Source organism: Pelodiscus sinensis, chromosome 2 (assembly GCF_052426305.1).
Source record: "Pelodiscus sinensis isolate ZL-2025 chromosome 2, ASM5242630v1, whole genome shotgun sequence".
NCBI lineage: Eukaryota > Metazoa > Chordata > Testudines > Trionychidae > Pelodiscus > Pelodiscus sinensis.
The window spans coordinates 159,034,720-159,059,041 of record NC_143053.1 but is presented as its reverse complement, the minus strand read 5'-3'; the positions used below and the strand labels follow the sequence as shown (position 1 = coordinate 159,059,041).

The following is a 24,322-nucleotide window of genomic DNA, read 5'->3' as shown; positions in this document are numbered from 1 at the left end:
ACCCCACCATGAAACCCCAAGCCACGTACCCCCCCCTTAGGGGGTGAACAATCCAAGGTACAGTAGAGGGCGGAAACTGGGCCATAAGGCCCTAAGGGGCCAAGGCCCTTTCCCTTCTTTTGCCCCGGCGAGGACCTTGCCTACGGACAGGCCGCCGGGGGTGACCCCATCCCCTCGCCCATAGCACCCGGACAGACCAGGACCCCGGGGCTGCCAGAGAGGAGTCGGGACAACGAGTCCGCTGATCCCCGGCCCGGACTCGTGGCCGGGTGATCGCACTCGAACCGCGGGCCCCTTTTCGGGGGACCCTAGGCGGCGGGTCCACAGAACCCCCCGCCCCGTCGGGAAGGGGTGTTCGCACCCACACGAGCCGTCACAGTGAGATACACACCAGATACGTTCAATATAAAATCCTCTATGTTCTGTCTGTATGGCTTATCTTAAATAAGGTGTGCTTGCACCCAGTGGTAGTGACCCAACTTAACAATATAACGGGTAGTCCTGTAGCACCTTACAGGCTAACAAAATATATAGTATCATGAGCTTTTCTGGGCACAGCCCACTTCTTCAGCTGACCACAGTTGCATTCCCACCACTTTCAAAATTGGCATGCAATGTAAATATTGTAATTCCATATTTATTAGCCTGTTAAGTGTCTCTATATCATAGTAATTTTCTAATTACATGACTTGAACACATATCAACTTGTTCACCTGGCTGTTCTTTAGTTACAGCAATTGGTTGGTCAGTTTGGACTCCTTAATGCTCCCTCCAACCCACCTCTCTCTCCCCCCGTCCCCGCTTTTTGTATCTGCCATCTCTAGAATTTGCTCCGTTGACTGTTCTTTCTGAAAAACAAACTGTAGATTTTGATAGTTTCTGTGGAATTCTCTTCTTGTCAGTCACAACCACATAGGATTTGGGGGCTGAATTCTTTTTTCTTCATGACAACCAGGGTGCCCTCCTGCCTATCCACTTGGAAATGAGTATGGTCAGCAGGTTCCTGACCCAGCAGTTCTCTGAGTAACATCTGTTGTAGGGGTGTTCATAAGCTCTTTTAGCTTTTTTATCCAATTTAGTTATTCTCTTCATGTTTGGATTATTTTCCAAAGTTAGAACCATACCTCCTATGCTTTTCCTAGGGAAACACAGTGAGGGAGATTAATGTTGCAACATATCAGGCCCCATTAATGATCAGGAAAAATCTATTGCTACCCCGCCGACTTTTTTTCGCAGCAGTCCACCTGGTATGCCATCAGTTCTAGGGTTGGAGCCATGCTTAGGAAGTCTATTTTAAAAGTTAGAAATAGCATGTGAACAGCGTTATTTTTAAAATAATGGAAAGTAAAGTCAATAATAAAAATAAAAGATACCAAGTAGTTTATATACAGGCAGTCCCCGGGTTACGTACAAGATAGGGATTATAGGTTTGTTCTTAAGTTGAATTTGTATGTAAGTCGGAACTGGCTCCATATTCAGCCGCTGCTGAAACTCATCAGAGGCTGACTACAGGAAGCCCTAGGCAGAGTTGCTCTGCCCCTGGCTTCCTGGAATCAGCCGCTGATCAGTTTCAACAGCGGCTGAATCTGGACTCCTGGGACACAACAGCTGGGGCACTGCCAGGTAGGTCCTCGCAGGACCAACCCGGCAGCACCGCAGCTGCTCTACCCCAGGCGTCCCGCAACAAAAGCCTGGTCTGCTGGGGGAAGGGGGGGGCCCACTAGCTGCGTCCCCTCCCCCCCCCAGCAGACCAGGGAGACCTGAGCAAAGCTGCGGAGGCGCAGAGGTCCTGCCGCCTCTGTGGCTTTGCTCCTGTCTCCCTGCTGTGCTGGGGGAGTCCCTCCCCAGCACACCAGGGAGACCCGGAGCAGCTTTTATCGCCCCGGAGGACGCGGTGGCAGGACCGCTGCGCTCTGGGCGGTCCCGCCGCCCGCAAGCTCCGGAGCGAGAAAAGTCCCGTTCGTAAGTGTCAGGACTTATGTCGGATCCGCGTAAGTCGGGGACTGCCTGTATTTATTTCAGTGTATTTAAGCATCGTGTCTACCAACAGTTGTATGTCAATGCATTGGTGTAATGACTCACAATCACAAAGTAAGGCAGAAACTGAGGTTACCCCATCCACATGACCGATCACTGTGTGATGCTTATTCTCTACAGATCATTTAGCATACAGCAGAACAATGAAGACATTTATTTGAGAGAGAAAAAATGCTTTAATCCCAAAGAGGCAGCCAAAAGAAGCACTTTGCAACCCGTTATCCCTAAATAATGACTCTGCAATTTTCTGTCTTCATCCTCAAAACATTTATTGAGTTAATCCAAGGAAACAATTGTTTGCCCAGCCCTAGGCAACAGAGGCTAATGCTTTCTGGATTTTCATGTTTTAACTGTAGAAATGACTGCTGTGGTTTTCATGGGGATCCACTGCTTCTCCACAACTTCTTAGCATCACAAGCTGTACAGGTTATATTGGGTCTAGGTATATACATGTTTTTAAAAGGGAAACTGCTGTAGCTAGCTGCTAAGGAGACATTCCCATTCCCATGATCACTATCTTTTTCTTTACAGGGAGGGAGACTCCACCACTACCCCTCCCTAGGGAAGCCATTGCAGTGCTTCTCCACCCTCCTAGGACAATAGTAAGAGGATCAAACCTGCATGAACATGGCCCTGACAGTTGATCTCCCCATGCTGAATTGGCTCCTGATGGAGTGGTAGCTGTCTGGTGTGGAAAGCCTCCAAATTGCGATGGCAACCAGCTTCTGGAGGGGAATGGCAGGCCCTGTGTGGGTGTCCTGTCAGTGGAGGGCAGGAGCGAGCCACTCATATAGCTGCAGGAAGGTGTCTTTCTGCATGAGGAAGTTCTGGAGCCACCATCATCCCACCACTCCGTGATGATCCGGTCTCACCAGTCGCTACTGGCTTCCCATTGCCAGAAGCAGCAGCACACTGTGTGCAGGGTTTGAGTGGGGTAGGAGGGACTGTGATGCATGAGGAGCGCCCAGGCCTCAGAGGGGGTCCCCCATTCCAAGCAGGTCGTCAGCCCCAAGCAGTGCCACGGGGACAGCCTGTATAAACTGCGCCAGGAATTGCAGCAGCAGGGCTAGGAGCCGTTGACTGCTTTGCAACAGGTCCGGTCCCATGCTGTAAGTGCTGTGGCGTCTGCAGAGGCAACAACCAAAGCACACGGTGTGGTGTTTGCTGTTCCTCAAGGAGGCAGGCAAAGCTGAAGAGTCTGAGACATGGCTGTAGAGAGGAGCCCCTTAAAGCACGAGACTCAAACAGCCGCTACAGGAAGTGACTGCTGAACTGATGCCCTGCCCAGAGTGCTTCTGGGGGGCTTTAGTGCGATTCAGGTGCCAATCAGTGTGGACGCACTATTTCATTATAGATCTGAGCTATTTCGATGGGTATTTGTAGAGCAGATGTGCTATTTCTAAATTGTTATTTTGGGAGTTATTATTCCGGAATAACTTATTTCAAAATAATGCTGTAGTGTAGATGTGCCCTCAGAAAATCAATGGAGGCACAGAACTTCTCTGGCTCTGTAGCTAGGGGGGAGAGCAAAGGGGTCACATTTAAATTCCTGTGTATACCCCTGCTGCTAGCAAAAAAAAAAAAACAAAAAAAAAAACCTGACAATGTTTGCAACCACTAAGGCTGAAGATGGGTTACGTAGCTACAAGTATCTGAAGGGAGAGAGGCAATTAGCCTGGAGCAAAAGGGGAACAGAGGAGATAACCATTTCATCTAAACAGTTTTAATTCAGTCCTGACATAACCTAATGCCATTCAATACAAATAACTTTAATTATGTGGATAAATATAAAGCTATTCTGTTTATAAAAAAACCCGTAAAAAATATAATAGTCATTTTTTTGCTAACAGAACCTCAACAACCCAAGCACACCTTGGAAATGTAATTTCCCCCCACTTCAATATATCATCAGTTGTAGCTTACAACAGATTCATCCATCGGGCAGAGCTCACACGGCTCTGAAAATAAGGGGAGAGGGAAGATGGGGGAGGAAGCTTCATAACTGGGAGGGTTGACAGGCTTAATGACAGTGGCATGGCAAAGCACTGCTAATGCCTGGCCATCAGTTTCTTCCTCCATGTACAGTATTCAGCAATATTACTTATCTTGCTGTTTCCAAAGTTACAGGCACTGGGACCGAGAGATTTCACGCAGAGAATATGGGCTAATTGTTGCTGACTGCAGCTTTCGAATGTTTTATAGTTCCATTTGTCACATACAATAATGCTTTTTACAGAGCTGCTCACATTAGGAAACTTTCTGTGCAACTGTGTAAGCATCAGTTGCGTGATTAGAATAAATCCCTATAGATCTCTACCAAGTAAAAATTACATAAGGGGTATTTCAAGAGTTCTTTCCACACATCAGTATCCAATTTTCATAATTTTAAGATTCTCCCCCTCATTGTATTTAAACATTCATAATTTAGTTTAGGTTCTTACATTAAGAGGAAAACTTACACATAACAAAAGTGCTCAGGGAGTTTGTGTCTGGTAATTTAGACATTTTATGTGAACAGCTTCTTTAGTTTCCCTAAATTCAGATTCAAGAAACAGCCAGTCAAAAAGGGAAAGCTTTCTTTTCTGATGCAATATCCAGGAATGTGCTATCGTAACTGAGATTGCCGATTGCTTCCATGTATACTGACTTGAATGCCACAAGCTCCATGTGTAGTCTGAATGCCCATTCAACCTGCTGAGATCAAGAACTGCACTCGCTTTCACAAAAAAAGATTTTTTTAAATGGATGTAGTTTATTTGAAAAATTACAAATAGGAATCGCATATTAGGTCTGCTATTTTACAAAATGAAAGTCTGCAGCTACCTTTATGTACAGGTATTGCTATTTAAAAAGTGGCTCCCATCTCTTCTGGTCTTATTTTCCTTTTATATATATTTACTCTTGTGCTATGATACAACTAAGTTATTAGTAACAACTTGAGCTTTAATTCCATGACTAACAACTCTAATTTAACTCATACTATATCCTCCTTTTAAAGTATTGCTCCAAGCCATTTAATATGTCCCTTTCTCAATGGTGGGGGCACTAACAAAACAAACAAACAAACAAACAACCCCCCCTCCCCAAAACCCACACAAAACCAACTCTTTGCTTAGCATACAGGGACAAATTCCCTGCTGCCATGGTTACTGTTCCAACTTCTCTTGTGGAACTAGAAATAAAAAACTTCCCTTGAGAACAGAAGGCTATAATGTTAGTTTTCCCCTCCCCTCACTCATCATTGTTAGCCACTAAATCGGCTACATCTGGCATATTTAATTTGGACTAAATAAAATGTCACTAATTAAAAAGATGCCGAACAAGCAGTACATGACATTAGAGAAATAGAGAGCTTAGTATTTGAACACAGCCCATTAGAAACTGAAAGGGCCAACTAGTTTTCATTAAAAGCTTAGGTATAAAGGAGGCTAACTGGTTCCATTCCTCTTATAAATTCTTACTTGCGACAGCATTCTCCACAAATTTTCCCTTATAATCTAGGTAAGAGAAGACCATTAAATGTTCTTTCCTACACAAGTTGTGCACATAAGTATGGTATTTAATTTCGCTGTAGATGGTATTGTTAGTTTAGAAATCTTCAGTGTAAAATGTTCATTATAGCTGCTCAGTAGGAGGGTTTCTTTAGTAAAGCTATAATAATGAGTGGAGTGTTTAGCAGAACATTGACACAAGATATTCCAGAAGGCGCACATGGTTATGCAAGCCTCCCTGAATCCTCAGCTGTCCTTTTGTCCAATGTTATGTTCCAGTAGCCTGTTTCACAATGTTGTGCATTACAGTACCAAATCTCATCTTCCTGCTTCTCTCTGAGTTTTTCTCCCATAACTATCCCCATGTCTCTTCCCCATTTTGACGTAGGAGTCTTATTTCTACCTCTCATCTACCTCTGAAATCACTGTATCTGTTTCACTCTAGTTATAACATGAGAACTACTGCCTATATTAGCTCAAATAATTTCAGCAGAAGGCAGCCACTCTTCCTACATCAGTACACAGTGATGCATACCGTGTTCCTGGACAGCATTTATACCTAATCAAAAACCTTTTGTTTCGTAAAATCAAAATCCTACTTCTACCTATCAAATATTTCTTTTGGATTGCAACCCAATGCTAAGATCCTGCCTCTATGAAATATCATAACTCCTAATTCTTCTTCATCATCTTTCTTCCCTTTTCGTCATCTCTAGCTTTATCATCATCATCACCACCACAATATAAAAGAACAGCAAGCTTGGGCCCAAATCAGATACTTTAGGCAATATTAAGCTCACCCATTTTTAGTTTTATTCTTACTGAGACCCAAATAATTTGCATACATACAAGACGTACATTCCTCCAAATCTGAAGTTTAATGGAAATGTTATCCAACCTTTGAATGGTTCATAGTATTACCACTACCACATCAACTTCTAGCCACTTGATTTTGTATGCAGTCAGTAGATAGATACAATACTCTCTCTTTGCAAATTAATGATTTATGGGGGTATTAGCAAATTGCACTGGGCTTAACAGAGGTCGTGGTGATAAATATTAATGAGTTTATTAGGATATTATGTATTTAATCATATTATTTTGATGTGTATTGAAATTGGTGGGGAAAAAGGACTCCCCTTACTAGTGTATTATGTAATTTATATGCAGTGTAAAACTGGGAATACCAGATACTTCAGATTTGAGACCATTAATCTATTTTAATGACACTTAGCATCTTAACCAGGGATGCAGAGGAGCACTCAAAATTATATTTGGAGAGGAAAGGGAAGATAGGTAGGGGCATAAGTCAACACTGGAATATCCCCAGCTTCATAACAGCTTTCCAAACCAATTGTCCAAAAGCAAACCTCCCCCCATCCCCCCCCCCCACACACACACCAAGCAGCTGAATTTTTTCCACGATGGATATTTCATTCCAAACCCCTTAATATACACACAATGCACTCACTTAAGAATTATTATATCTTCAAAAACATCAAAGCTTTCTGAACTCTAGTTAGTTGGAATGTTCATACACTGCCAAACTGTCTAGTTGTCTTAATCAGTATCTTGCTAGGTCATGCCATGGAACTACAAAATCTTCCTTCTCTAAATTAAATGAGCACACCATGAGTCAATACACTGAATGTTAATCAACTGAACTAAGTAAATCAGGGAAGTCTAAATGTCAGAAGGTTTACCAATATGAATGTTATAAGAGACTAAAGCTTTGCTATAAAGTTGCACGTCAAGATACAGATAGATTGGCTTAGATGAAAGGTATCTTTGAAGTTGGCTGAAAGTACATTTTTTTCTCTCCTCACATCCCCTCCCCCCCAAAAGCAGTAAGTTTGTGGTAATTTCTAATAGATTTGTCTAATATTCTCTGTCCACCTGCTTAACATCGTGCATGAATGTAGCAAACTGGCCTTTTGAACTGGTGAAGAACTAAAGCAACACTTTCCACGGAATGCCCATTAAACATTTAAAATGGTGAGCCCTACTAAGAAGACATTAATATTCAAATACAGGAGTAGTCTGAGTGACTATTAAGTATACTTTCTAGATATACACTTCTGTACCAAGGACAGACCAACCTTGCTTCTACAAAATACAACTTGCTATTCTCCTTCTGTAAGTCACTATAACAGCCATGCATAATTATACAGCCATACTGTACTGAATTGGACATGTTCTATACTTGCTAGTCATCAGCTGTATTAATATACTTCAGAGCAAGACAGAAGAATGGCTGCACACTGCAAATCTGAAAATGTATAGAGTCAGGATGACTACAAGTTTCTGTGCCATGAATGAAAAAGGGTAATGTCGTCACACAAACCCAACAGATCTTAGTGGGTTACTGAACTTCATAGTAAGCGACTGTCAAACAAAACTTGTTTAAAAATATTTATCTAGGATTAATGCATCTTGCCTAGCAGGTGATTTAATATTTTTTCATGGAAAATTGGTTATAAAATGGAGATGTACAAATTTACAAACTATAGATGAAAATATTATAAGTTGTTCAAATGCTCTTAAAGCACTATTCATTTAAAAGGGGCTTTGCATAACCGAGTTCAATGAATGCATGTTGTTTAAAATGCAGGTATTTTTTGGATGGGAATGGAGTTTGGCCATTGGTGGAAATGGAAAATAAAAAATAAAAAAAAAATAAAGGAATATATTGTCCTAACTTCCATCAATCATCCATGGGAAGGGTGAGTATGTCCAACGAATAGCAAATACTGCATCACTGCTTTCTTTTCAGTTTTGGCTTCTCAGTAGTTCAGTTTTAGATAAAGTTTCAGTGACCTATATTTTTCTCAGAATACTCCTTCAAGAAGTACTATCTTTTAACTACAGTGCCTACAAAATCCTTTTGAAAAGACTAAGAAATTGTTGCCAGTAAAGGAATAAAGTTTCCGTTGTTCCTCTGCATTAGAGTCATTGTTTTAACTATGCTTGTAACCTAGGGCTAATGAAAAGTGAGTTTGGCTGCAGTGGAAAAGGCTTTTATGTTTCTTTATAGAATAATCAAATTATAATATTTTACTTTATATTTGGTATTTATAATAAAAAAAAAGTTATCTTCACCTCTGGGTGAAGACAACTTTAAAGCTGTAGAACGATCCGTGTCTTGTTTGTACATGTGCATGCACAAACATGTGCGCTGCAGTAAAACATGCCCCTTACTGACCTTACAAAGTAGTACAATAAACTTGATTATTACTGTATTTCCCTATTTTCTGTTCAACCACTTCTACACTTCTACCTTTTCAGTTAGCTACAGCTTGTGTTACTCAATTACTTGAATTGCTCAAATTGAAAATAACCAGTTCTATATAGTGTTCCCAAAGTTAAGTTATTTAGTAATTATACATATATATTAAATTAAAATCCATCATTAATCTTTATTCTTTTCTAAAAATTTTACTCAATGTGATGTTATTTGGATTTCTGAAAATATTCCAAATCCTAATTTATCAATGTGTTGATTATTTTTTCCGGGGGTAATGCACTGTACAGAAATAATGTTGGAATCTTTTCCAGATATCAGAAGGAATGCTTTCTTATGTGTATTTAGTATAATAAAAATTGCTGTTGTAGATTAGTTTAATCTTATTGATTTGTTGCCACAAAACAAAGAAGAGTTTCATGGGATTTACTACTTCCTCTCCTACCCTCCCCCACTAGGGAAAAAGATTATGTATGTTAAGGGTCAAAAATGTTGCTAACTTCAGAGTATTAAACCCAGACAGCACTGAAACCATTTTCAGTTCAACTACTGTTCATATACATGTCAACAAGGAAGAAAATGATAAGACTGCAAAAAATATGAAGACCTATAATTTGTTTTGTGGTTTGATTGCCAAGGCACTTCAGGTTCTTCTGTCAACTCATCTGACTGCACAAAAAACAACCAGAGTTTTGTTACTGTTCTTGTTTGTACCAAAGCTTTGCCAGACTATACGCTCTATTAATTCCACTTTTAAAACCTTATTAGGGAGTGTGTCAACTTATTACAGGCTATACTACGAACGTTGCAGTTTAAAGACTAACTGAAAAGTCTCATCCTTTTAAAGAGCCAGGGGGTGCACTCACAGACATAGAATACAATGCAGTGTCAAGGTTCATCGTTTATTTTTCCTCTACAAACAGCATTTTGTCCTAGTTTTATCAATAAATTAGACAAAATAACCAGTTAACTTCACTACAGGGTCCAACATTACAGTCATCTTCAGATGATTAATACTACAAAAGAGAATTAAATGGAAAGTCAATGGATGACCCTAAACCTCAGTTTGGGCTACTTTACCTCCATGTCACCAAAATTAAGCCTGAAATTTGTCATGTAGGGTTTGCAGGTAGAGGAGATGCTCTTCACATAGGAGAGTTCAAAAAGTCAGACATCTCACTTATCAATCCAATAGCCTCACTGAGCAGTATTTGAAGATTTTTCTTTGACCTAGGAAACCTCCAATAGCACCCCAAGACTTGGTAAAGGCATTACACAGTTGTATATAACTATTTCTGTTTTATGAAAGTTTAAATTCCATTATTGCCTCCCCCCCCCCCGCAAAATTTAATCTGCAATTTCAGACATCACATCACTCTAGTTGAGCAGATGCACAGGAAAGCATTCAGATTCTGGATAACTTATATCATGGGTGCATTTTAAACAATGTTCTATCTTACATACAAGCCCCTTGAAGGAGGAGAGAAAAGCAATCCAAAAATTCTGAAGCTAAATAAAATCTTTTATTTCTGTCACATCAAAGCAACTAAATGCATTCTTTGCAAACTCTAAAGTTGGGAGAAAGTATGGGTATAAGGTGACAAAAGATCACGGAGCTTACAGGTTATCCCAGATCCATCCTTAACGGGAAGAGTTTGGTATCTCTGGGGCAAGTGTCATGTTAAAGAGGTGTCAAAGCCTTGAACAGTTTTTAAAAGGACTACGAGTTTTGCCCAAAACAGTATTACTCTAAACAATTAATAAAGTTACCATTGGTTCTTAATAGAGAGGTGGTTTCACACATTACCATTGTTTAAGGTAGGGGTGGTTGTGAGGGTGGATAGAACCTTTCTAATCCCTTGAGAAAACATGCTACCATGGAGACGGTAAATACTATTTGGCCAACTTCCCCTGGATGAAATGCAGAGATAGCAGCTAGGTATCTACATCTTGAGGTCTCCCAATGGTGCTCCCCAACCCAAGTCAAACGTTTGTGACTAGGGTCAGCGAAGGTTGGGAAGTGTTGAAGAGAACGCCTGCGCAGACGACAAAAGGATCCAGCCACCATCTCAGTGATCTGACCTGGCATCATCATTATCAAGTTCATACTGTCCTATCCCGAATGGTAAATAGAGGTGAGCCATGCCTGATGTTGTCAGAGTTTCAGTCTGGCATGCTTAACCACATATGTTCACGGAGCCATGTGCCTGAGAAGACCTAGGCAACCTCTTGTTGTAGTGGTGTGCATAGTGACTCCTGACTCAGTGCTGGGCATGACTGTGATGCCGCAGGCACTGGAGAGAAGTGACAGGAGGCCACGGATCTGGAATGCTGCAGAGCTGCAAAAACGGAGTGCCACATCAAGGAGGGCTTGTCTTGAGACAACACCTTGCTTGGCAGTGCCAGGGCCCCGGACTTGTCTGCACGAGGCAAGGGCATCATGATTTCAATCTAGTCTTGGCTGCCTCAAAGGTATCGGGCATTGAAGTCTCCACAATCTCTACCAGGTCTCAATCGTCAGGGTAGCCACCCAGTGCTTGGGTTTCTGGAGTCAATGGTGTTACCTCCTGACGTTTAATGGGAGAACCCTGCCTATTGGTTCTCTGCTCTGCAGGAAGTCTGGCAGACTTATGTGGGGAATGACCCTGTTTCCTTATTCATGTTGCATAGGAGGGACTGGTGAAGTTGAGTGGTGCTGAGGCTCTGACTCTCAGTGGAGTGCCAGAGACTTGCGGCATCAAGGCTCCTTTATGGAGTCTTTTCACTCCACTGTTTCCTGTACCAACTCCAGGGTACTCTATACCAGTGAACTTGGCCTGGGCAGTGGGGAGCTACAGGTCTAAGTTCTTGCTTCCATCAGAAGCTGCTTTAATCTGAATTGTCGCTGGTTTTTTTTATGCGAGACTTGAAAGCCTTGCAGATTTGCATTCTGCTTGATGCATTTCACTCCAGTCAGCACAAGCAGGAGTCATGGAGGTCACAATTGGCACAAGAACTGCAAACTTTTGAAGCTCTAGGCTTGCAGCATACCCTGCAGCCCTGAGCGGGTGATGGGACAAAGGAAACCAGCCATCCAAGTTAACTACTCATTACTAACAGTAAAACTAATAACCAACTAACTACTTTCACAAGAAACCATGTCAAGGAGTACTTGTGAGCAAGTGAACTGCACAGATGGTAAGAAGGAACTTAAGGGAGAGTTGGGTTGGTGGGGAGCCCCAATACTGACCCGACGGGTGCTGCTAGGGGAAAAATTTCTGACATCCATGCACGTGGCACACATACACTTGATAGAAATTGACATGAACAACCACTCAAAGAACAGTATGTTTCCTGATGGGTTTTATCCACGTTCTTCCATATATTTCATATGATAACAATCTTGGGTGATCACGTTGTTCATTTTAAGAACACTTTCACAATAAATTTGATGAACTTCAAAGACGGTACCAGTGTGAAATTTCTGAAGATAGATTCTTAAACCTTGGGTTGAGTGCTTTGCAAAAATCAGAGCGATACGAGCATGCTTTCAGAAATCTTAAAACTGATACAGAAACTACAGAATCCAAAGCACCAAAAAAATCAATACTGTTTCTTTTGGTTTACTATTGAAATATTTGTACTAAAAATATAAAGTCAACCCTGTACACTTTGCATTCTGCAATGTAACTGAAATAAATATATTTGAAAATGTTTAATATGTTGAAAATATCTAAAATATTTAAATAAATCTTATTATTGTTTAACAGTGCAATTAAAGACATGATTAATTGTGTTTTTTCCAGTCACTGGACAGCCCTACTCCTAACACTTGCCTCTACAGGTATTACAGACATCTTGAAGCTCAGATGGAACTGATTAATGTTAACAAAGCAATCTTTTGCAATCAGTATTTGCACAACTCTAAACTCATTAAGAAACAGTGTACAACAGAACAAAGTCCACCAGAGTTATAAAGCAATATACATGAAGAGAGGAGACGATGCCTTAAGCACACTTATCAAGTATTTGGAGCCGTGGTGTCCAACATGCTAGCCACTAGCCACATGTGGCTATTTGGCCAATTGAGTGTGGCTAGTTGGCTGGTTGAGTGTATCTAGTTTGCTATAGCAGTAGCTACTATACTAGCTGGACACCACACAGGATACCAAAGCTGGGAGGGATTGAAAGTGCTTTGGAGGATATGATTAAAATCCAAAATGATCTGACCAAATGAAACAGTCTGAAACATACAGAACGATGTTCAAGAAGGACAAATAAAATATAAAGTTGCCCTACTGAGGAAGGAACAATCAGCTGCACACATACAAAATGGGAAAGGACTACCTAGGAAAGATCTGGTGGTTACCTTGGATCACAAGCTAAATCTGAGTCAATGTATCACCACTGGGGAAAAAAGCAATTCATTCTGGGATATAACAGTAGGATTTTTTTAAGCAAGACATAAGAAATAATTCTTCCAATCTATTCTGTGTTAAGCCTTCAGTGGAAACATGGGGACACATTGCAAAAAGTTCAGAGGAGAGCAACAAAAATGATACAAGATCTAGAAAACATTTTAACTCCGAGGAAAGATTGAAAAAGGCAGGATTTGTTAAGTCTGGAGAATAGAAGACAGAGTGGAGACATAACAATTTTCAAAAAAATATTATATAAATAAAAGGTTGTTCCAAGGAGGAGAGAGAAAAATCGTTCTTAACCTCTGAAGGTAGGACAAGAAGAATGAGCTTAGATTGCAGCAAGGGAGGTTTAGGCTAGGCATTAGGAAATACTTCTTAACTGTATTTAAGCACTTGAACAAATTGGGATAGGGAGACTGTGGAATCTCAATCATCGTTTAACCTGTTTTTAAAAGCCTCCAAATACCTGCCAGCAGTGGTCTAGTTAAGAGGTTTTCAAACTGTGGGGTGTAGAGGAATATCTGGCAGGTCAGCAGTGATGTCAAGTGGTTTGGGCTTCAGCTGTGCATGGTGGTGGAAGTGTCACTTCCTCCCCAAACCGCCTTTTACTCACCTCTTTTTGTGTTGGTTTGGAGTATAGCAACCAAAAATTGTAACTCAAAGCATAACTTTTGAGTTCAGCTCAAAAAGTTTGAAAGCCAATGTCTAGTTATTACATAGCCCTGCCTTGAGTGCAGAGAACTGGACTAGATGACCTACTGAGATCCCTTCCAGTTCTACACTTCCATGGTTCTGTAAGATTAGGCTGTGGTGTCCAACAAGCTAGCCACTAACCTCATGTAGTTATTTGGTCTGTTGAGTGTGGCTAGTTGACTTGAACAATGTGGCCATTGGCTGTGGCTAGTGCACGACAGCAGTCTGGCTAGACACCACAGGATTAGTGTTTGTCCTACCATGCTTGAATAGCTCAGCTATGTTTTTGGGCTGAACAAGGTTTATTAAATTCCTACTAAAATGTCAGGTTAGTCTATACAACAAAGTTTTGTCATCAAAGCCTGCCTTTTGGCAACAAAACTGAGACTATAGACATTGCAACGGAACTTTTGTTGGGAAAAACACCCAGTTTCGGTGACAAAAAATTCAACCCCTATGAGAGAGACTTCCGTCTTTCCCTCTCCTTTTATTGTGATAAAAAACTAGCGTAGGCTCTGCTGTTTATTTTGTCGACAGAACTGGCTTCCATCTGTATCCCACAATCTCTTCTCTGATGGCTCTGCTTAGCTTTTACCTCTGCTACCAAGCATGTGGAGGCACGTGGACCCTCACATTTCAAAGCTTGAGGAAATGTCTTGACAGCTCAGTGAGCTGCTCTGTTTGGGGAACAAAGAAAGAGCAAGTCATTGGACTTCTCCTGTTCTACCCTGCACTAGGAACACAGTGGCAGGTAGACTGCTAGTGCAGGGGGAGGGAGGACAGGCTGCTGTGCTGCTTTGACATTGCTAAGCATGGAGAGCTCACATATCTACTTATGATGCTGCTCCTGGCAGCTGAATAGCCTGTGGGAGAATTGTGGGGGAATCCCAAGATGTCCCAGGAATTAGCTCTGAATCCCAGGAATCAGCTCTGTCTCCCCACAACACAGAACTTTGGGCTACATACCTACAGTGCATGGCTCACATTGTTGATGATGGTGCCGCCAGCGTGGACATGATTGGTCAACAGAGGAAGCAAATATCAACGCCCTCAGACAATTTTTGTTCTGTTGACTCTTGAGTGTTGACAAGACCTGATAACATGTACATAACCATAGATTGCGTTGGGAGCAGACAACCCAGAACATGTAAGCTTCTGGTGCAGTGAGTAAGCATATTATCTTGACGTCAGCAAACCAAGAAATAGAACAAGCAAGATAATTTCCAGTTTTGCAGTTTCACACACAAAATATTGTACGAGTAAAGATTTTAAGTTCCAAATTAAGGCATTGTTAGCCATACAAGGACTATTAAATTTTTAGCATTTAAAGAGGGGGCATTTCAATCTTCATATTTAGGCAACTATTGCTTTTATGGTTTTAAAATGAGAACACTAAATGCACACTGCGTTTAGTGGATGAGTCCCAACAGCTTTCAGTACAAAGTTAAAGCCTTTTAGATTAAGCTGAAGCATTTTTCATGTCATAATCTATTATTGTCAGGGTTCCATTTTGGCTCAGTATTATAGTATCGTGTAATTATCAGCCATTAGTATCATTTATCTACTTCAAAAACTGCCTCTGGCCATCTCAAAGAATGAAATCTCCTGTTTCTCAGATTTTACTTCTCTCATATATCCACCAACTCCGATACATGAACGGCATAGATTTGCTACTTTTATATTTAGTCATGAAAATGTTTTTGCACTATTTCCATTTACAACATACTAGAGAATTTAGCCGGCATTGTTTGGTACTTAACTCAAATAATTTGTTTTTCTTAATTTAAATCATTGCTCTGGGGTAGAGCTAGTGATGAGGGGTTCAGTATACAGGCTGTCCTGGGGAGATAAGACAACACCAGCCCCCTCTCACCAGGGCAGCTTGGGGTAAGGTGAGAGGCACCTATCCAAAGCTGTTGACGCTGACAGAGTGTGGGGGGCAGGAGAGAGGGAGAGAGACACACAAACTCATTCTGACATGTGTAGTAGACAACTGTCTCTTTCTGTGGGTTTTTAGGTCCCATTGACCCTGCTGTCATACATGCTCCTAATCCAACTTTGCCAGGGAAGCTGTGTCTTGCACGCACTGACACTGGTTATTATGCAGCACTCCAATGCACACTCCCCAAACATCTGGCACTGAAGAAGTGCTGCTTCATAACAGCCCAAGGGCTCCTGCAAGCAAGGCCAACATAGTGTCATAAGGTGTTTTTTTTTTTGTTGTGAAACGGAACATCTAGAAATATTCATTAAATATTTCCAGAATTTTGTGATTGGCTCTCTGAAGGACTTTCTGAAACTGCCAATATAGGAAAGATAAAGGGCTAAATTTTCTGTTCTGAATATATTGGAATATCTTTGCCCCTCCTCAATTTTAGTACTGGGACCTGACACAAAAGTTAGCACTCCAAGGAGACAGCATACAACCCCGCTGCTGTTGGGCAGATTCTACAGCTAACAACACTGGGGAGGGATTATGAGGGAAGAGTTTAAAAAGACTAGGACTTTTCAGCTTGGAAAAGATGATTAAGGGAGGATATAAACAGATCTGTAATATAGTGTGGACAAAGCGAATAAGGTAGTGTTATTTACACCTTCCTATAAACACAAGGACCTAACGTCACCCAAATAAATTAATAGGCAGAAGGTTTAAAATAAATAAAAGCAAGTATTTTATATAACACATAGCCAACTTGTAGAACTTACTGCCATGGCACGTTGTAAAGATCAAAAATATACTGGGATGTAAAACAAACGTAAGTTAATAGCAGATAGAGCCAAGCAAAGGACCAAGGTGATCAGCCATGCAACCTCACAGCTCCTTAAGTCTCCGTCTTCCAGAAGCTGGCACCAAATGATAGGGAATGGATCATCTGATAATTGCCTTGTTCTGTTCTTTCCTTCAGAAGCATCTGACTCCAGCCATTATCAGAAGACAGGATACTGGGCTAGAGGGACAGTTTGTCTGATCCAGTATGACTGTTATTATGAGTGACTTCCTATAAACAAACAGTTGTACACCAAACCTAGCAAATCAATTAAACATTGGGAAGCCATAATTTCTTTACAATTTCTGCTTTCTCTACATAAAAAGGGACACGACTGAAGGGGAGACAATGTTTTAAATCTACTTTGACCATTCAGTCCCACAGGGAAGGTTTGATTTCCCCAATATTTTCCATATAACCACTGCAACTACCTGAAAAAAAGAAATAAAAATCTCAAGTGACCCAGAAGTAAATAAACTAATGATGTATGTACATTGATTTATCTTCCTCAAGAATTTCATGTCTGGTACCTTTTTTTGGGGGGGGGGAACAACACACAATTGCAAGGCTGCATCAAAGGATCAAAACAAAGTACCAGAAAAGCCAAGAGATGTTAGGTGCAACCACTAACACAGGCCCATTCTCTGAGAGTGGGCCCTGGGGACCTCGGAGGTTAATGTGGTCTGGCAAGAGCACAAGCAGCTGTCTACATGACGCCAATTGCAGGATTGGGGCCAAAGGCAGAGGTTGAAACAAAAGCAGATTTAAACTCTGGTCAATGCTTGATATTTTGCCTATTTATTTATTTAACATATTTTTACCCTGCTGCTCTATTTAAAATATTCAAGGCAGCTTACGGAGGGGGCATAAAACTTACTAAGACACTGAGAGGAGGGGCATCACACACTCAAACTCAAGCACCAATAAAAGCACGGATAAAAAGCGTGGCTTTTGCCTGGCACTGAAACAATACCGAGGGAGGGAGTTCCACAGCCTGGGAGCAAAAGCTGAGAAGGCCCTGCTCCCCGTAGGTATCAGCCGTATATACATAAGTGGAGGAACATTGAGCACAGCCTCCCCAGCTGATCTTAATCCCTGGGCAGGTTCATACAGGAGGAGACGGTCCTTTAAGTACCTCTGTCCCAACACGTCATATCACTGCCGGTGTGCTCACATGCAGCTTTTGCTTCTACAGTAATAACTTTCTAGGGGCAAAATTAGCCACACTGATAGTAGAAACCTTTGTAAGATACATTATTAAACTAATAACTAAAACATCTATTTACAGATGTTCTTTTGAAGGACAACTAAAGCTGGACTAAGGGTTGCATTAATTTGTAGTCGTTTAACAGATTAATTTTCTAGAAAAGAGTAAATAACTCTGGTACATCAAACTGCTACTTGGAAGGTTGTCTTGTCCGTATAGAGTGGGATGTGAGAAGTTTGCCCTATTTTCACAGATGAAAGCTTCACTGAATCACACAAGATGCTTTCGACTAATATCCTGTGGCATTGCAGTGATCTACGTGTAATTATTGCATGCATCTTCCAAAATATTTGTACACAATGAGAAATTATAGCTTGAGTTACCAATAAGTTTTTGGTTTATTCCAGCAACATAAAGATGGACTTCCATTAGTGGTAATCTAGTGGTCTGATGTTTTTAGTCATTTTTTAGACAAAAGTTTGGTTTATCTTCTGGTTATAGTTTTCCTTACATAAACATATGTATCCTGTTAAATGATGTTTAAAAAAGCTCCACCTCTCCTTTTTCTTATCCTGCAAATGTTATCTCCCTCAGAGGGAAAAAAAAAAATCAAAGATTTTTGGTATCCCATTACTGATCTCTTCAAAAGAAATGAGAGATCTTAAAATATTTACAGACTTAAATTCTAAGTCTTACAGACTTAGTTTCTCTCTGGTATTGATCACACCATAAAAAAGGCGGCAGGGGGAGAGCAATGCTTTTAGAGAAAAAGAAGTATATGGAGAAAAAAAATCAATAATACTAGAGTAGTATTGTTTAGGTGATTCTTCAAGTTTGTCAACATTCCCAAAATAGTATGGCTCTTGACTCAATAGTTTCCTTGTGCTTTGGGTGCCATAATTTTGAGATCATGTTTAAGAGATTCAGCAGCTATTCTGGAAAGTAACCATAAAGATTCCTAATGCCTTCCAGTGCCAGACATGTTAGGTGTTTTGTTTACCATATAACAATTTTGTGATGTAACATCAATGTGTAACTATTTTTTCCTGCAGCACTTCCTGAGTCAATTCTGAGTCCTACTCAGCTTCTGTTAAGTGTGCAGAGTCAGTTTTCAACACCCCCAGAATATTCCTTATTTGGGTTATTCTCTAACTAAAAGGTTTACTACAGCAGTCCCTATGCCATTCAGTGTCTCATGTTGAACTTTCCCCAATCAGTCTGCTTCTGTCTATAGTACTGCAATCCAGCATTATATCACTATTGCAAACCAGTGTTCTATATAAACTACGCACAGTGGTGGCCACCCAACAGATTCAGGTGTTGTCCAGCTGATTAGCAGAACAATCATAGCTGCCCACAGATGGCAGCATGTGTTTCTACTGGTGGTGCACATCCACTGGTGCACAAAACAAAATTTATTCCACACAGAGATGGGGGGAAAAAAATTAAGAGAACATTGCTGCAAAAGCACATTTGTCTAATGACCTTCCTAGACACACTGAATCAAGTGTTTGGTCAAGTGTTTGACCATACTATTACTACTCCTGTCTGACTTTGCCTTAAAAAAAACAAAAATAAAAGATACCCAGTACATTAGATCCACTGTTAGCATTCCAGATTGCCCGCATGAGGTCTCAGTGCCATGCCACCACTGTGAAAGTAACATGATGTGGGAAGGCTTTCATCATTTATTTGTTGTATAGATTCACATTAGAGACTGATCTTCTGCCATTAGATGACATTTTCTCTATTAATTCAGGCTACCTCCATGCTTTCCTTCAAAATCAATGCACAAGTAGTCTAAAGAACAGTTTGCATAGCAAGAGACTATATATAAGATGTCTCCATTGTTGAAATTCTAGCGAATTTAAACTTCCATTTTTACATCCCAGACAGATTAATTCTGAAGCTGCACTTTTCAGGAAACCATCTAATGAGTGCTTCATTTATTTATATACACATATTACTTTTGCAAACAAGCCCATCATTATACAGTATAGCCTTATATTTTCCAGATGAAAATGGATATAGTTATTCATCAGTCAAGATCCTTCTCAAGAGAATTGACAATACGTATTGCAAGAGTGAAACTGAAATAGGAACAGCCTCAAGTTTCTTAACACTTCAGTTGTAAGGCAGTGAAAAATATCAGAAGTGAGAAGTGTGTGGAACATTTCATAACATAAAAAACAAATGATTAAAAGAAGGCTGTTCCATAAGCCATGTTATTTCGATTTATTTTGACCACCTGAAAATTCCACAACAAAGCCCCACTCTGGACCTGGGCACAGAATGTACAAGAAGTCCCCTAGCACAGTGTGTAAGTGATGTTCTGAAACACATCCTGATTCAGTCAGTGCCAACCAGACAGGAAAAAAGTACAGAAACTGACGGTACACTTCAGAGCTGTCAAGCACATAATTTACATCTATATTATGTCCCAGTTACAGTAAAACGTGTGAGTGTGAGTGTGAGAGAAAACATTTTCATATAGAAATAAGTTTTTAAAGTGGGTGCTTCTTTAAAAGGCATCTGAATCTGAAACACTGAATATTTTTAAACAATAAAAGCAGATTTCAGGGAGGCTGCCAAGCAAGGCTAACACTAGACTTGCTGGGACCCAGGGAAGAAAGCTGAAGCATGAGGCTGAAATCTGGGACTCCAAGCTCTGCCACCTGGGGCTAAAGCCTAACCCAAAGCCACTTAGCTTCATAGGGCCCAGGCAACTGCCATACTTCCTACTTGCTAATAATACTGGCCCTGGCTTTTACAAGCAGGGAAACAGTTGTGGCATAGCTGGGTTGTGTAGTTTTTAATGGCATGTTGGGCAAATGTGGGAGCTCAGAAAGAAAAAAGGTTGATAACCCCTGGTTTAGACAGTGGCTATCACTCAGAGTAATGGAAGGCAAGGGAGTTCTGTGCCTCCCAATACTGGGACCCTGTAGTCAATTTGTATGACCATTCTCTCCACACCTTTCTATGGTCACAGGCTGAGAACTGAAAAAGGAAATCATCTGAAAAAGGAAGGTCTTGGCGATGCATGACTGGTTTTACATTACAAGAGAAAAAGACTTAAAGATATCACCATAGCATTTGATCCACAATAAGCAATTGGATGGCTTCAATACCTATTCCGGGAAGACTTCATCTCAAATGTTACTTTTATTGTCTCATCACAGCCAAAGACTCTGAAGGCTTGGGGTGCATCTACACTGCACCGTTATTTCGAGGTAAGTATGGTTATTTTGAAATAATGCAAGCGCCTACACAGCCAATTCAGGGAGAGTACTTGAAAACCCTGCTGGGCTGCTGGCCAGGAGTCATCCCGGTAAGTCTCCCAGCCAGAGCCTGCCTCTGACATCCCAGTCCCTCCCCCCCCCCCCCAACCCTCTGTGTCCCTGCTCTTGCCCCTTTACCCCTCAAAGCCAAGCCCTCTGCCCCCCTCTTGCACCCATACCCCCTCCCAGACCCTGCCCCCCAGACCACTGCCCAAAGCCATTAATATAATGGATGAGTACAGCCCTTGTCCTCTTTCCAAAATCTTGGAGTGATCCCCCATCAAAATTATTGCCTACCCCTGCTTTAGTGGGTAGAGAGAAAAGGAAGAAAAAACATTTCCATGACACCTTCTTCCAGCAGGAGCGCCCCAATATGACAGTCACTGAAAAACTCTCAGCGTAAAGACCCACGCAAGCCATTTTTCCATCAGTTAATTCTGCGCCCAAGTTCCATCCTCCTGCTCTCAGTTATAAGATCTAAGATTACTTTGCTTTTTGTGCAATTTTATGAAGTACATTAAAACCAGTAAAGATTGCACATATCTTTAAAAGCAAATAGGCAGCTATTTATAAACTCTTTGAATTTTTAATCAGCAACAGGCTGCTAAGCATTATTGTGGCACTTAGAGTATGCAGTATAATATACCCAATTACTGCTCTTATCCAGCAAATTATCCAGACTTCTGAATTAAATGAAACATTGCATACCATAATGAAATTCAGAAGAGGATATTAAACATTATTGCTTCATTCACTCCAAACTTTTCATTAACTGCAAGAGAGCTTCTGATATCTTGATACTTAAAAACCTCTTACAGCTTTGAAGTCTGGTTGTAACTAGTATTCTCTTGCCACTGTTACTCTGCACAAGGACAAGATATATAAATATTTCTAGATATCTTGAGGTTTCCCTTCTACCTTTAAAGTGAAATAATCAAAATAATTTGAGATAGAAAAGTACATCTGCTTAATACTCACATGCTTACTAGCAGGTTGACTCTGAGGTAAAGATCCAGGAGCCAGTACTGGAGAGCTTGTAGGACTGCAAAGCTCTGGAAATGGATTTGGTATGGCTGGCAAAGAGGATGTTCTAAACTGCTGTTCTTCTTCTTGGAGACGTCTACAAACACATAAAAAATGACTATTGAAAGCAGAAATTAACTCTCCTGACTAACCCATTCAGCATATTGATATCATACACTGTTTAGGAAAGGGGAAACAAAGAATTCTTGTACTGCTACACAATAAAAGGTATTTTTTCCCATAAGAAGATGCACATAATTACGTGACTGAATGCATAAATCAGCTAATGTATGTGGAAAGTTAGTCATGCATTCAAGCTTGTTTTGCTGCATCTAATGTAATTATTTGTGTGCATTACTAAGGTAAATTCTGCACACAAATTAAATGCACATTTTATCGAGAAAAATCAGACCTATATCATAGATACCAAGGGCTAAATTGTAGACTGTTAGTTTATTTTCTAAATGTCAGAACTATATACAAGTATGCTTGTTCAAATGCCCCAGCCACAAGACCTCCTGCTGCCTGACTCCCAGCCACTGGGACTCTCTGGTTTGAGAACATTTGTGGTCCTCTCAGATGTTGTGCATAAAAGCACATCTGGCTGAAGAATGTTAACTAAACCCAAACACAGAAGGTCGTTTGAAAAAGCTCATACTAAAGACATGATCTCCAAGTAACACAGAGAATATACCAGATTGTATGTTCTGTCTTAGCTTGTCATCCACCTTCCTCTTAAAAACCAGAAGAAAAATTAAATGCATCCCCACACAGTACCAATAAGGAGGGGCCAGAGATCAGCCGTGAGATGATCTGGGTTCCATCAGTCAGCCCTAGATAAACATAGGAGTCCCTCAGTCTTGTCCTCTTTTCATACCTGACTGCCATAATGCGCACTGGCTGAGACCGCTGCACCTTCTGCCTTGGAGACATGGGCTGCAGAGAACTTGTTCCTGAGGTTGGCAGTTGGCTGCGATTAAGCTGGCCATTTTGAAGGAGGGGAGTGGTTTCAGACTGCATACCGCATGCCGAGTACAAACTTTCAAATGAGGAATTCATATCATTTACCAAAGCTTCTAGGTCCACATCATCATCTGAAAAAAACAATGATGGTATAACAAATTTGAAGGCTAGAAGTAATAAAGATATTTAGAACGATAAAGACAATTTACAGAGCTTTACTAATAGGAGACCAGATCTTTTCATATTAACGTCCCTCTTCACAGTCTAGCTTTTCGTTATAGAAACATTTTGCAGAGTCAGAGATCACAATGAAAAAAAAAACCACACTAACAACTGTGAGGGACTTTTGTTTCTCCCCCTCCCTTTACTGACAACAATCAGTAAATTCCTCCTTTTACACTATAGATGTGTTTCTGAAAATGTTTGTGCTAAGCAAAAACGTGCTACGCAGAGTCAATTTTCCCATCAAAAATAATGGAAAAGGTGGGGATTGCATTTCAGGTGGTGGTGGCAAATTTAATTTTTTGTTGATGTTGGGTCCTCAGTGTCAACATTATATATCTAGCAATGCAAGATATCTAGCAACACAAGTCGCCGCGGTTTTTTAAAACACAAAGATAAACACGTGAGTGAGCGGAGGAGCACTGTGACCACGTGAATTCATCCGCTCGTGCGTATTACCACTGTTTTCACCAACTTATACTGCCGTGCGAAGTAGTCCACTACTTGATTATTTTCATGTTATTTCGGGGACAGACATGTTATTTGAAAAACATTCCCTTTAAAAAAAAAATCATGCTTTTGTGAAAACGTGTTAAATGAGTAATTATTATACTACAGTAGGTTTTTTGCGGAGTTTATCAAACTCCGTCATGTTTCCCACAGTGCACAATTAGCCGCTTTGGCCAGTGCTTCGAACTCCGCTGCTCTGCACCCATGTAAACAGATGCACCCCACTGTAAAAACATGGCCTTTTTCTGTAGCCACACTGGAAGGCCTAAGGCCTTCCTCTGCAGTCAGACTAAAAAAGAGCAGCCGCCATTAGTTGTAAAGCAGGGAGCCACATACTCACATTCCATCTGAATTGCATTAAAATAGTGTAATACCAGGATGTTAAGACCACCCTGTCCTAAGGGCACCCATTGTCACCCATGAAAGAAACAGATCTCAAGATGGGTAAGGAAAACTTGGTTTAATAGCATTTTGTCTAGCAAGAAACTC

The 24,322-nt window shown here is 40.8% G+C and overlaps 1 protein-coding gene across 4 annotated transcripts in view; it reads right to left on the bottom strand.

The window, feature by feature from the left end:
* GRB10 (growth factor receptor bound protein 10) overlaps positions 1-24,322 on the bottom strand; it is a 202,891-nt gene that overhangs the window by 55,285 nt on the left and 123,284 nt on the right. For all 4 annotated transcript variants that reach the window (XM_006136362.3, XM_075921668.2, XM_006136363.5 and 1 more), the window contains 2 exons: positions 23,016-23,232; positions 22,094-22,235 (listed from right to left, as the gene is read on the bottom strand). In XM_006136362.3, the coding sequence (XP_006136424.3) occupies positions 22,094-22,235; positions 23,016-23,232 (359 nt within the window). The remainder of the gene's footprint in view (positions 1-22,093; positions 22,236-23,015; positions 23,233-24,322) is intronic.